Raw genomic sequence first — 15722 nt, 5'->3', positions numbered from 1 at the left:
ATATATATATATTATTTAAAATGTAGTTGCAAAGCAAAAAAAGAATATATTATATTGTAAGAATGCACAGAAAAAATGATTTCCTTCTAAGAAGCAGATTAAACTGTTTATATAATTACACACAAATACCATGATCGTAAACACAAATAAACGAAGAGAATCATATTCGGTCAAGGCAGATTTTAGTGCCTAATAACATACTTGTGTAAATTTTACAAGTTCAAACAAATTGATTATTTGTCGGTTTAAAACACAGTCCTAAACTAAAGTTAGATTACATAATATCACAAATTACAGACAAGCAATTTAATAATATTGATTAATAAGCATCTTTAAAACATCTATAAAGAATTTATTGCGAAAAATATTACCTTAGTCAAGATTCGAATCTTGATTTCCTTCATTCCATGCATCTTTTTATCAATTCAAACACCGAGCATGTGATACTATTAATGGCAATATATATTGAAAGAACGTTTTTATAGACGAAATAAAGAAAATTTAAAAAAATTAACCAAGAGAAATGTTCAACATAATTAAACCAAGAGACTATCAAGATAAGTCTTGGTGTCCATTTTTGTGTGAATTTTACAATTTCCAATTCAAACGACATTATAAATAATCTGTCGAGATATACGCGTAAACTTTATTTATAATCCAATTAATTCATTGCGTACACATTACGCGTAACGTTGGAAAATGATACAACTTGCTCTGTTGTCAGATTACAGGAAGTCATATAATTCTTACGTAGTCTTCGCATCGTCACAGCGATAAAATTACTATGATGGACATTTGCTACGAGAAAATGAATGATGGTAGGAGGAACAGAATGGTGAAAACTCTCGAGTCCATATGCCGTATGGTTTGCGCGCATCTAACACGCAAATACGCACTGTCCGCTTCAGGAAATGGTTTTCTTCCTACTCTTTGAACGCTTGTCGAATGTGAACTCAGAGCACGTGTAACGTGACGACTTTCATCTTCCCATAACAATCGCTTATGTTAAACATTTAAGCATGTTTCTCAAGCCTTTCGAGAGAATCAGCTGTGTTTTCTCAAGTTACACCATCTTTTTCATATGCGAATGTACACGCAGAATTTCTATAATCATTTAAAGATATAATTATAAAATTGTTCGACTTTTCAGTAAATTAATAATCAGTATGACTTTATAAATCATATTTTATATATAATAAGCTTTCACATCAGTTTTAATCAACCTTTAGGCACTCATAATATAATAAATGAATAATTATTAATAAGGACTTGAGATATATAGTTCTCATTTAGATCGCTCAATCTTTCACTGTATGCCAGTATGTCGCGACGACCTTTTTTTTCTTGCAAATCGATCTGGTATCTACTAATTGACAATCAAGTTAATTTCGGGGTTGACTCTGAGATACGAAGCAAGGAAAAAGGAAGACAGTAAGGACAGAAATTGGGCAAAATTAATTTACATCATATTTCTCAAGTTTCTTTCGATAAGCGCTTTTGTAAATAAAATCGCTATTAAGCAATGCTCCAAAACGACAATAGGCTTAGAACAATTAATAAATTGTATCTCTCAATGGCAAACAGATGTTGGTTATGATTTAATCCAGTTGATTAGGCCTATTTGATCAAAAATGTCATTAATTTTCTTCTAATATTTTATTTAAATATTTTTTTCTCTGATATTTGATTGACTTATGTTAATGTAAAATCTCTTTTCTGTAAAAAAATTTACTAATTTAAAAAAAATTTAAGAATTTTTTGATCATATTAATCCAAACGATACTATAATCATATAGTAAATTTGAACATATCAACAGGATTAAAAAAAAAAAAGAATTATTATATTTCCAATTGAGTCAATTACAAGTTAACAAAAGGATGAAAAGAATAATAATATTACACGTCAATTGTGAATTATTTTTCAGTTTTCAAAGTCCGCAATGAAAGTGCGCGAGAACTAGAGCATTACGGAATGAAAAACATTTCACGCACAATTATATAATCAAATTTTGCAACCATGTGTAATTCGATCTGATAATGTGCAACCGTCGACAAATGTAAGGCTTTGTTCTCGGTACGAAAACTCAAGTTTATCGCTCGCCATTCTCATCTCATGGCAATGTCTCTGTACCTCATTGCATTAAGCATAATTTTCTCGTTAGTAAAGGAATTAAAGAAAGCAATTCTTTTCGTCGAGGGAAATTCTCACCTTAATTTATCTCGCGTTCTCAGCATTTCTTAGGTGTAAAATGCAACGATCGATGCGCGACGCACGCGAAATAATTGCGTCGAAGTAAAAGCTCTCTTTTTAATCATAAATCCATTTCATAATCGTCTACGTACCGCATTCAGATATCTTTATTAATTCACAAACATATTACAAAGCTGACTCAAACATTCAAGGATTCGAGATGAACGCTAATCCTACTGATAGTCTCACCGAACGATAGTCTGCCAATCGATGCATCTCGAATTACAGAATGCTGCAAGAAATTGGCAAGTTTGTTTGCCTTAACAACGATCATAAATCCTCACTGCGATTCTCGAAACGATGTGGCAATGTTGCAAAATGTATGATAAATTACGCAAGAGATACTGAAGAACACTCCTCGTGTGTATACCTTGAAAAGCTACAGTCACCATAACACATGACGCTACTTTAAATGTCTGTCGAATTCCTTGTAACATTATTAAATTACGCCTAACTAATTTTCTGTAAGTTATTTATGTGACACTGTTTATTGTGACAAGTTTATAAAATGTTTAACTTTTAATATGAAAAGAAAACACGTACTTTGATCGTTCTTTAATAAGTTTAGTTTTAGTTCTTTAAACATCAGATAAACAAAAAATTAAAGCCAAACGGACTTATGTAATTGCACAATAAGCAGACTAATAAAGTTTTTATTAAATTCTTAACTGACGTTTTTTAATGAAGATATTACAGCAGCTCAACAAATGTGATGTGCTAGATTCGTGATAAAACATATGTCTTATTCGCTATTAAATGTATCCTTGAATAATGCCTGAGGAAGAAAGGTAGTTGCAAAATACGGAACTGACCATGCCGATAACCTTTCACTCATACTTGACAAGGTATACATATAATATATGATGAAGCATGCTAATTCACGGAGTTACAGTCTTAATTTCGTCTACAGTAAAAAAATTTTAATTGTCTGTAAAATTTCTTAATACTGAAGCAATTTATTTAATCACGTATAATAAGCGTTGTGCTTTAAATACACTTTGATATATTATCATAAAAAATTGTATCGCATGAGATGTATATCCATCTACATTACATTTTATGTGATCTAATATATTTCAAAAATAGTAAACTTGTTCTTACTTCAAAATTGGTAACTTAAAAAATGTAATTTTCAAATTATTATAAATGAGTTAAGTAAATATTACTTTATCAAGAGTGAATCTAATTTAATTTCACAAAGAATCGTTAAAATCATCTTTTAAAGTAAAGAAACGAGATATTCGTATTTATTGAGTCTAATTATTTATTCAAAGAATTTTATATTAATCAGCGCATTAAATTTAATTAGAGATAGTTCACTATCTCTAATAGTAAATTATATTTATATAAGCCTATACATGAATCATTTTTAACAGATATTAGTAGTATGAATATTCATATAAAATAAATATTACTGAAAAAGAGAGAGTGGAGGACTTAGAATATGCAATACTATTTGAACATGAGTTTTTATTGCAAAAGGACGTTACGTGTCATGGAAAGAATTGAATCTGAATTTACTACATCTCAATCCTCTGTTTTTAAATGAGATTTACATCAATCTGCTGTGATATATTTCTCCCTCAAAGACATTTCGTAATTTATTTCTCGCTTCGCGTGTATTGGAAAGTACGGCCAATTTTACGACGCAGTGGCTCACGAGCGTGTATAGTGAAATGCATATAAAACGAAAAATATACACATCGATGTATAATTATGCCAGTAAAAGTAACAGCTGTGAAATGCATGATGGATAAGTTGTCGCTTCCGCAAATCTATCAATCGGTTCGATAAATCGGAACGATCGACGCACAAGTGTAAAATAATCCGTTTCAAAATACACAAGGTTACATGGCGACGTTTGTTATCGCTACCTTGTAACATATATCTTTTTACGCTCATTAGTGTTCACGCATCCGGTGAGGTGACAACTTCGTTCACAACTTATGAGCGAAATAGATATATCGGGAACTATCGATAATGAGGAAATATGCCCTTAGGTGCAGAATGACGTAGCTCCGCGTCTTCAATATCAAAAGTTTTGCCCGTGAACGTGCAACAATGTCGTCAATTAATGAGTCAATCTATACGCCTCATGACGATATTGAATTCCAACTTGTGCGTTGATTTCTTTTTACGAATCCTTACATAATACAGGAAAAAGGCAACGCGATATGATCGCGAAGGAAACTCATGAGTCGCTTGGTGTCACTTAACAATAACAGAATGGATCAAATGGAATGATGTGACACTTGGCATATTGTTAATGGATTATTCATAAATCCGTGAACAATACAAGGAGAAAAAAAAGCGCAATGTAACGTTCATTACGGACACTACCGTTTCACTGTCGCAAGGTAGATCTTCATTAATAGCAAGTACACCGAGTGCTGTCTTTTAATGAGGACGTTTGCATTAGAAGTGGACAATAAAGATGATTACGGCGGTGCCATATGCGGCATTGACGGTTTGATAAACCGTTATTAACCATTTAATACTGCGCAAAGAGTTTTACGGCATTTGACATTTGTCCTGCGATCACGCGTTCCTGTGAGCACAGTCCGATAATCTCAATGAAGAAGAGATTTTTCTTTCTAAAGCAAATAACCTTGCTCCAAATACTGCGATAACGATCTGTCGTAATTATATTCACCTTTGCAGATGAAAGCTTACCTCGAAGATCATATTTATTACATTCTTGGAAGATTGGAACGACAAGTTTGCACGATGACAACATAATTACCCGAGAAGATCGCGGAAATGAGGAATAGTGCCGTCTTAAAAGATCGGCGACACAATTAATGGAGTGCCACGAGCTGAGCATGCATTTTCATAATGCCCGACATATGCACCAGTCTCAAATTTTAATGTTGTACCTTAATCATACAGACACCAAGGACATTCTGATCAAAATTTCTCTGCATGTACAATATTATTTTTCAACTACCAGTAAGATGACATACATTATTCTGTTTTTCTTTTCGAAAGTTACGCAAATACAGTTAATATTATCTTTAATCTTGATATCCTATCTCTGAAAAAGTGTTAGGAATTTTTTCAAACATCTTATTTTCAAAATTTCAGCATTAACGCTTTTTCAAAGTTCTAATTATTTCCGGAATTAATTAATTTTAATTAAGTCTAAAAGTGTAAAAAAAATAGAAACTCGAAGTAAAATACGAATTCTATCTTCTTGTAATTTGAAAAGATGTAAGATTTTTTTATTTCAATCAAGATTAATTTTTTAATTCTTTTCAATAAAATTTTTGGAGCATTATTTCGAATTCTTTAGAAAATATGTATCAAGATTTCTGAAAAAATTCCTGTGAAGACTTAAAAAATTTTCATTCCGACAAAAAAATTCTAATCTCTAAAGATATCGATTTTTTGTTTAGACTTTCATGAAAAATTATTCACGCACGGTAAATAATTGGAATTTACATTAGAAATTATCAAATTTAGTTTTTATAGTTTTATAATTTTATAGTTTTATAGTTTTATAGTTTTATAGTTCGAATAATTGAGAAAAATTTTGAATCTATCAGGAATTGTATACAGCAAATTGTATTAACAAATGGAAGCAAATAAATGTGAATGAATATGAGACATAACATAAATCTACAGCTAACATCATAGAGATGTCTATCTCGATGAATTTTATTATAAATATAAAAGATAATATTATTTTTTTATTGTACTATTAAAAAAAAAGATTATCACAATTAGAAGATTTTCTTTATAACATGGATAGGAGAGTTTTCATATTAAATGTACGCATTTTTTAAGATTCTTAAAAAAAAAAAGCATCTGCTCTTTTTCTTCATTTTTGATGTAACAAATATTTATATTGTTATAATAAAATAAATGCTTTATAATTTCTTAAAAAAAAAAAAAAAAAAAAAAAAATCCAATTTGATATCTTTTAAACGCAAACTCTGCATACGAGAGTTCAAAATCCGTTTCAGAATATCATGTTACATGGGTATGGCGCAGGTGTGGCGCTTCGAGGCTGACCGGTGTATTGAGTTCCACAAAAATTCCTAACGACTCCTCACCGTAAATGTCGTAATTCTCTCTATCTCTTTCTCATCTTATTCTGCTATTCGCATTCTCCCTACCTTTCGCTTTCGCATGATGGAAAATTTTTTGATATATTGTAAAGACGACTCGTAAAGAATTCATCATCGTCATGCCATTGGCTTCGATAATTTCATCATAAAATTATATTTTGTTCAATATTTTATGAATGCTTTTTACACGTTAGATATTTATATATAGATACTTATATAGATACTTATGCAATATTTTACATTAACGCCAAATCATCTAGCTTTACTACGATGGCATCTATTCCACATTTTACATTATTTAATAAAATGTATAAAATCTTATTTCTCAAATTCAATATATGAGCTTCTTCCAATTATAATAATAATGCATAACTGCTGTATAACAATATGCGTGTGTTACACAGTAGATATCAAAGGAGAAATGGTAACCCAATCTCCGAGTTAAATAACATTATGTTATTTTTAATTTTGCCATCTGTGTCAAAATGTAAATCAATCCGTCTGTAGTTAGTTTCAAAGTAAACATCCGTATTAATATATACATTTGATAAATAATAAATTAAATTGAAGTCAAATTAAATAAATTTTCTTTAGTTTAATCTCATTGTTTTAGTTAAATTAACAATATAAGAGTAAAATTAGTAGCGATCTAAAGAAATGATGAAAATAATTCATGTTGAATATAATTTAACATTACGAATTTAAAAATGTACAATCTACTCACATTCATTTATGTTATATTCGCTAGGTGTACAATTCTTGATAGATTCTAGAAAGATTTTTCTCGATTATAATGATGAATATTGTTACAGTTAATGATGTGACACGGGTGCAATAAATCAATCATATATTGTATCGTAATTTATATGCCTCTCATTATTGAATTCCTAATTTAGCACAGTCGTTTATATAGCGAGCAATGACTTAAGATAAATTGGAATAATCCGTATATAATTAAAGTCAATATCATTAAGTTGCGTAAAGCAACTCAATAGGCGTGCATCAATGATCGCCACAGATCATTAAGAAGATTTAATATCCTTTCCTGCAACCTTTGAACCAAGTTCTTAATGTACTATTTCTAAAGACAAGGCAAGAATTTTTCACAGGAATAATAATCAACGCTGTAAATAAATATACAAGTCTTACATTAGGATTTCTCTCTGCTGCGAATGACTTAGCGCCTTATTAGCTTCAGCAATTCAACTGAATCTTCTTTATTCGTTCGAGAACGTATATTACGCAGAATGGCAAGTACAAAACGGGATATTTTATTAGAGTCGCCATAGCAGTCGGGACGAGCGCGAGTGCGTCGAAAAAGAACGCGCAAACTCGTTCAAGTCTTACGGCGGACACAGTCCTTGGGCGGCGCCCAGTCGCGAAGGTAGGCCGATGCGAAATGCACTTGATTTATGTGCGAAAATAACCAATTAATTGGCGTAATCGGTGTACGCGATGCGTTGTGTCGCAAAGTCGCGGAAATGCTCAATTGCGCGTACGATTCTGAAGTACAAGAGGTGCGAAGATGCAAATACATTACGAAGGAAACAAGAGAAGGAACGATGATAATGACGACGACGATGATGAATTTCTTTTCATCTCTTTGCGCGAAGAAACGAAAATGATGCAAAAACAACGGCGACGGACTTGACGCGCAAAGCGACGGCGGTGCGCGGAATTCGAGAGTGCAACGAGCGTTATGCAACGATCAAACCGGAATGTCGAGGTGCTCCACGCCCCCAGGAGACGCCGAAATTCTCGTCAATCTTCCTCTCGCAGATAGGAAGAGTGGGAGTAGAAGATGCTTTCGCGAAACCCACCTGATGCTGCTCGATGCAACTGATAAAAATGATACGATCATCCGCACACGTCGAAATATCTATGTTAAAAATAAAAACCAATTACGACAAGAGGCGAGACAAGGCGAAACAAGTTGGATAAATATGTTCCGAATAAAAAAAAAACCAGATATTTGCATGGAAAATGTAGAAATTGAAAGTCAATAGGAAGTCAATCCCGATTTGGTACTTGAAATTACGCCACATGATATGGTACATTGATTCTTCTTTTGTGGCAGAGTATATAAACAGATTTAATCGTCAATATAATAAAACGATCTTCACGGCTCGTTAAATTTCATCATTGTCTAAAAGTCCGCTCATTTAAATATGCGTTTAATACATTTATCGGTGATACCTCACATAGCTATATGTAGAGTAATGTTTTCTGGTGACAGATAAACGACACGCGGTCGCAGGTGGAGGACATGCGGGCGAGAGAGTAGAATTGCAATCGGCATGGCATTATCGCTTATGCAATCGAAGCTTCACGTCGATTTACGTTGGTTTCAGATCGAGACGACGGCGGTAACTACTGCCAACCCGCTTTCCTGGCACATCCCAAGGCCGTCCTTGGTCGGACGGAGTGAGAGAGACAGCGAAAATGGAAGTTGGGCTCATCACTTGCATCCAAACTCCCCCTCGAGAGGGTCGACGTCGTCTCAAGGATCCACTGCCAGTACACACGTAAATTTCATCTCCTTAACGCGACCATTCACAGAAATATATATATATATATATATATAAATTGACTTTTTTAATTAAAAAAGTCCCTTTCAAGTTTCGAGACAAAATTCTGCGAATAATTTAAATTATATTAAAAAAAAATTGTATAATAACTCTTAATTATATAGAAAATTGGATATTGCTGAAATGAATTAGTTTTCATATAATGTAATTTATAATAAAGTGAAAAAAACAGATATCACAAAGTTCAATAAAAAAAACAGTACTGAACTGTGGTGTATCAAAAGTGTTAAACTTGTGCTCACAGAGCACTTTTACAGTTAAAAAACTATCGAGTTAAAAAACTATCTTGTATCTATGACATCTTTTCTTCACCATATTACAAGCTGCATTATATGTAAAAACTAATTTATGCAGAACCAAATTTTTCTCATAATGAATGTGAGGTCTTTTACTAGACAGTCCTAATATCAAAATGATAAGTCTGGTTTTCTATATTATGTAATATAAAATTGAGATATAAACAGTCTTCAACAGGAAAAAAAGAGTTTTCGTATCTTATTCATTCTAATCAAATTTTCGTGATACGATTTACAGAGCGCCGCGTCGGGAACGTTGCTACTCACGGCCGCGAATCTGGCGAACCTCGCCGCTATACATCCACCCACGGTAACGGCACAAAAGCAAATGGACACTGCCTCGGTGGCCAGTAGCACTCACTTCACAGTCGTGAACGGTCTCGGCAGACCGACCACCGTCTACAGGAAGTCTTGGTGCGCGCGAAATCAGCTCACTGTTCTCGTATGCACTATGAGTTTTCTGTTTATGGTCGGTCTGCTCGCCGGGATTCTTTACATGGAAAGTGAGTATCTGCCACAGCAGCAGCAGCAGTCGCTATTGCTACATCCACGGTGTTTCAACATCGTGCACGATCTCCGTGGATTCAATGGATTCACTATCCACGAACTTCCTCACTGACGTTTATTTCTGATTGCAGTGAGGGCTCGCGACAAGTACAACTAGGCCGAGAGTGAACGAGAGAAGGGAGAAAGAAACGGCAACAACACGTGACCATGAATGATGATCATAGTGAAACGAGCAACGAAGGAAATGATTACTTTAGAGAGAACGGGAAAAATCATCTTCATGAAGATTAGAGAGAGAAAAGGAAAAATGTACGATCCAGTCACGATATTAATTTGATTTACTCATTTATACGTATATACATTTACGTTGTAAGCTATTCAGGCCGTTCTCAGTTAGTAGACGTTCCCGATTAGAGTCTTAAGCGTATACTGTATAGAATCTTAAGTGTATTGCACCGCGACAAAAGTGTGGTACGTGAAAACCAGTAATTACATTTGTGTAATGAGCGACGTACTGTTAAGGGATTGACGAGATCCTCGTGATGGGATAGCCTTGCATATTTATGCTGGAATTTAACGGATTTTTCGGATCGTACTGCGAGACACGATTCGATGAATAACGTAAATATTTTTATGTTAATTAACTTCTTACCGCGTAGAGCGTGTCATATAGAGCACAAGCAACTTTCTCTAAAATTTCTTTACTATTTTATTGTGTAGTTATGACATCTCTCTCTCTCTCTCTCTCTCTCTCTCTCTCTCTCTCTCTCTCTGTCCCCTTCCCCCCCTCTCTCTTTCTCTGCACACCGCATAATTTTTTGCATAGAAAGATATATGTGGTAAGGGATTACGGACGACGGTGACACATCACGTGGTTTGCGATTGTTCCAAATAAAACATTTTTCGTATATGTTTTCAACGCTTCTCCTTCGTAGTTCTCAACTGATTTATCATTTAAATCGTATTGACATTATTGAGAGCCAATAAGGAAGAAGAGATAAAATATCACTGGAGTGTCACTAATTCTAGTCGTCCAACGAAATCTTGAATATGGGGCCTTATTCTCGTACGAAAATAATATAGTATATATTACATATATTATAAATTTTCGTATGCTATAGATTTCGTATGATATAGATTTAAAGGCCTGATAGTATTTTGAATAACAAATACCGACGGACAGTTTGAAGTAATCGACGAGATGGGACCGAGATAGCGAATATCTATTTAGGACCTATAATTTAATTTTTACTAACAAGCTACCTTAATAATACCTGGATTTCCGTCGGATTGTTATTCCGGGAGCAAATGTAAACGGAAAAGCAATGAAGGGCGGTCGCATAGATCGCTTTTCGCGTCTGTGATATTACTTGCGTATTAATCGTCGATTCAACAAGAAACTGTCAAATATATTAAATATTGTTTCATTTCAACCTGTCCTTTGTAGTATATTGATATTCGAAAAACAATCAAAGAATGATACAATCATAAAGTAGAAGTACAAAATATGAAGTTAGAATGTAATGAGATTAATCAAGTTTAACAATGATGACAACCTTTTTCCAATATATATGTGCATAATTCAGAATTTGACTAAATTATAAATTTATAAATTTCATAAAATTTATATAAATTTTATTATGCCTAGATTGCATGATCATTTATTGGTATAAACGCGAATTCATATGCAATTTAAGAATATAAACGATATAAAATTTTTCGAATTAAAAGAATTTTATAAAACAATAATCTATCAGCACATTACTCTATTAATTAATCTATTAGCTTTACTATTTATTAGTCAATTTCGATAACTCGACTATTGCTATCGAAATTAAAATAAATCCAAATTGTTGCTTATAAACAAAGAACAAAAATTTGATATTTGAAAATACTTTTCTAACTTTTTATAAATATATAAAAAAAATGTTTCGGCGCGCCACATGTGCAGTTGTTCATATAAAAAATATAACTCTATAAGCACTTACCTCTACTTCTCCAAGAGTTTGTGTCCATCTGTAATTCGGCATATCTGCACCATTACCGCTGTTAGGCTTTAGTTTATTTTTCTCCTTTTCATCTTCTTCCTCATCAGAAACGTTGCCACTATTCGAATCTGTATTTTTGTCATTTGTAGTGCTATCACTAGAATCGTTGCTAGATCCTGCCACAGCAGCATTTGCTAATTTCTGTACAAAAAAATATTTGAATATTATATAAATTATAATGCCTTTGATATCTTTAAAAAAACTGATACGCAATTACATAGCCACTAGTGTCAAAGAAGGTTTTCAATACATGTATTTTGGATACACACTATAAATCTTGAAGGAAGACACACATAAGGATACACATGCCCATGGCTCGGTTAGTACAAATATAACAGAATATCAATATTCTTTTCATTGTTACACAAGTTTTTAAAAGTTTAAAATCCTAGATGGACTCTCTCCCTTCTGTATTTTTCTTTACTATATATAATAATAACATATCGATGGTTCAACAATAGGCAATTATTTCAAATGTCTTTTGAATATTACGAAATGAAAGAAAATATTTAAAATATTAACAGATAAGAAATAGCTGATCCAAAAAGTTAATCAGTCGATATTCAGATACAAATAAATACATATATAATCTTAATGACACTACGATTACATTATTCACTGCAAGTATTGAAAATCTATATATGTGACTATAGGTTTTCTCTATGCAGTGAATAATAGGATATGTCTCAAATAATACGCGATAATTTTATTTGAAAGACCATCGATTATTTTCAAATATAATCAAAAAATCATAAAGCAAAATAAAAATTATAGTATTTCACTATATAAATACCTTGTTGTCTATTTCTTCTTGTAATTTAACAGCTTGTTCATCAGTTAATTCAACTATTTTAGAATCATGGTCTATTTTCTCTTCTTCCACTTGTTCTTCTTTTCTCTTCTTCTCCAATCTCTCCTTACGCCTTCTCTCTTGCTCTGCTCTTTCTGCTTTGTCGGAAGTAGCTTTAGCGAGAGCACCGGCTTCATATTTTTTGAATTTGCTCATCACAAGCTGCACATGAAAAGAGCAAATCCGGTCAATTTGGAACCGTTTTGAATGATAATAAAAAAAAATAATTTTGTGTTACCTTTCGCATACACAATTACCTTTTCAGCTGCTCCTTCGCCACCACCAGTATAAAAATCTGTTTTTCTCGCAAGAAAACTGAAGAAAGTATCCAGTAACTAAAAAAGAAAAACGAAATCTTCGTATCTTTTGGACAGACTTATGAAAATATAAATATTTCATCGCGCGAGATAACCTCAAACAAGAAAATTACTTACGTCCTGCACACCACCTTCATGTTGCTGTGCCAATGCCAGCAACATTCCATCAAATTGATCCTCCGTTTTCGACATTGTTCGTTAAAATTTACGCGTATCACAATTTATTTTGCGAAAAAAAAGGCTGCAATAATCGTCACGTTAAACAAGTACTCGCTATCGCTACAGGTAGCAACGATTATGCAGCTTTGTTAGTAGACTCCAACCACGTTTCCATGTGGAAATATCTCGAATTATCGACCGGATTGAAATATGAGGCCAGCTAAACAATACCGATAGCGTACTCTGACGGCAGAGCAATGGAACAACTTCGAATCGATTATCGACTATTAATAATAAACATTTTTTTTTTAGTAACAATTTTCTTGAGCATTTTTCTTGAAAAAAATATATAATTGCAAAAAACAATTCTTAAACATATCTCTTGAGTAAAAAAAGATACCTGAGAGAACTTAAAGAACTCTTGAATACATTTTAAAAAAAGATTGTAAGAGATACTTTTAATTAAAGATAACTGACAATTTTCGTACATATATAATGTTGATTGCTAAATGATTTAATATTACGATAAGTATTTAAATATAAATATATACGTAATTCCGTGTTTATTCTTTTAAGACTGTTTTAATTCGGAAAAATTTTATACTTTATATTCAATAGACACTTTTATCTTACTTTGTGATATATATTTGTCATAAATGTTATTGATTTTTTCATTTACGCTAATACCATAGATGATAATTATATAATCTAGACATAATAAAATTTGTATAAATTATAATTTCAGAACAGCGTAATTCAAGATGCGGCTGAATTATAAATTCAGTCGCATCTTGAATTACGCTGAAAAAATAAACCAAATTTTAATAATCGTTTGAACAATAACAACAAAATCCCTGATGAAAATAAAAATCAGAATGTAAGTCGTGAAGGGAATGTAAAGGAAAAGTAACAAAAGCATAAACGAAACTTCTATAATAGAAGATAAAAATCGAAACAATGAAACGTAAAAGAAACATAAATCTCTTTTACGTTTCGTTTATGTTTTTATTTCTTTCCTTTTACATTCGACTTATGTTCTGATTTTTATTTTTGCCAGGAATATTTACTAAATATAAACAAATTTTCCTTCCTTCCTTCCACTTCCCTTCATTTCAAAAGAAGTTTGTACGGAAAGTCTCAAACATTCTGTATATTAAAAATTATTGTCATCATTGTTAAACTTATATTTATTTAATTACTTAATAATCTCGTTATATTATATTTCATATTTTTGAATCGACTTCTAATTTAATTAATAGCATGTTTCATAATGTAGTTAGACTAATGTAATTGTAAATTAAACTATATTATTAATTAAACTATTATTACTATACTATTATTACTTATATTACTCTTACTCTTCGATTTAAAAAAAAATTTTACTACACTAGGCGTCTATTTTAGAAATTACATATTTCTATTCGTAAATTATTATATTCCTATTTTCTTTCCTCTTATTGCAGCCGATAATCGGTAACTTTTAATACACACATTCAGTCATTCGTGTCCTGGCTTAATTTTTATTATTATACTTTTACAAGTATATATAAATTATTAAACAATTTTTACATAATATTTTGACACCTGTAGAAAACATTTGTGCAGTTATATATTCGTAACAAATTGTAGATAAATTGTTGTAATTAAATATAGTTAATGAAATGAGAAAAATGCACTGTTGAAATATAAAAATGTAAAACTTTGAAACAAAAATGTTTAAAGGAAAAATATAATATAATATATTATAATATCTTAAAATTGACATTCTAAAGTACAAGAAAAAAAATAGTTCAAGTGTCGGCTGTCCAAAAAAAGTTTAATTATTAAATAATCTGAAAATAATGCTTTTTTTAATATGCATAAACTTAATATGCTATAAATTAAAGATATATTGCATTTACATTTTAAACAATACATTTTATTATTGCTATTGTGTTTAAAAAAATTTATATTAAAAAAACTTTATTAGGAAAATGTTCTTTATAATATTACAGACAACATTTAAAATAAAAATCGCGTATATTAAAGGCTAATATGTTGTTTTGTAGGGTTAAATTCTTTTTTTTAATAATTCGAGAAATATTTCCACACTACAACTGAGAATTAGTTGAAAATAAAGAAAAAAAAAAAATTTTATTTAGTTACAAAAAATGTATATTCTGTGCACATGTTAGATCATTCGTGACCTAGAGGTGAACTTTGGAATTAGCCAGTTAAAGGATATGCAAAATTGAGGCCGATAACGTACAAAACTTGTTCTTTAAATGCCAAATTTTTTTTAAGAATAGAAAAGACCGGTATTTAACCAGGTGCTCTTAGTATTTTAAACAAAAAAAATGGGCAGGACATGAATAACCCAGAGGTGTGTATTAAAGTTAATTAAATCTTTATAAGTGTCGTTTAAGAAAAGATGTATTCTCAAGATATATTTCTGAATAAACAAAATATCTACTCCTAAATATTTTCAGGCATATATATATTTTTCATTTCCACAGCCTATGACTTGTTACGAAATTTTTTATGCCGATTATTTCGCCGAAATCAGATAAAGGGCGATCTAACGCACAGGTTGTTTCAATTTAAATTGTTAGCATCGCCTAAGCGTTCAAGAAAGAGAGTTTGAGAAAACGATGATG

The 15722-nt window shown here is 31.6% G+C and overlaps 2 protein-coding genes across 2 annotated transcripts in view; one reads left to right on the top strand and one right to left on the bottom strand.

Moving 5' to 3' along the window:
- Positions 1 to 10416, top strand: part of LOC108690573 — an 18856-nt gene extending 8440 nt beyond the window's left edge. The window contains exons 2-4 of the mRNA XM_018197946.1: positions 8673 to 8846; positions 9444 to 9708; positions 9844 to 10416. Of these exons, the coding sequence (XP_018053435.1) occupies positions 8673 to 8846; positions 9444 to 9708; positions 9844 to 9869 (465 nt within the window). The 3' untranslated portion in view covers positions 9870 to 10416. The remainder of the gene's footprint in view (positions 1 to 8672; positions 8847 to 9443; positions 9709 to 9843) is intronic.
- The window catches only part of LOC108690572 (nuclear migration protein nudC), a 90973-nt gene extending 77720 nt beyond the window's left edge, over positions 1 to 13253 (bottom strand). Inside the window, exons 1-4 of the mRNA XM_018197945.1 lie at positions 13045 to 13253; positions 12868 to 12945; positions 12554 to 12772; positions 11701 to 11901 (exon numbers count right to left, since the gene is read on the bottom strand). Of these exons, the coding sequence (XP_018053434.1) occupies positions 11701 to 11901; positions 12554 to 12772; positions 12868 to 12945; positions 13045 to 13119 (573 nt within the window). The 5' untranslated portion in view covers positions 13120 to 13253. The remainder of the gene's footprint in view (positions 1 to 11700; positions 11902 to 12553; positions 12773 to 12867; positions 12946 to 13044) is intronic.
- Between the last annotated feature and the right edge of the window lie 2469 nt (positions 13254 to 15722).

Source organism: Atta colombica, unplaced genomic scaffold, assembly GCF_001594045.1.
Source record: "Atta colombica isolate Treedump-2 unplaced genomic scaffold, Acol1.0 scaffold33, whole genome shotgun sequence".
NCBI lineage: Eukaryota > Metazoa > Arthropoda > Insecta > Hymenoptera > Formicidae > Atta > Atta colombica.
Note: the sequence above shows the minus strand (reverse complement) of the source record. Positions and strands in the feature narration are given on the sequence as shown.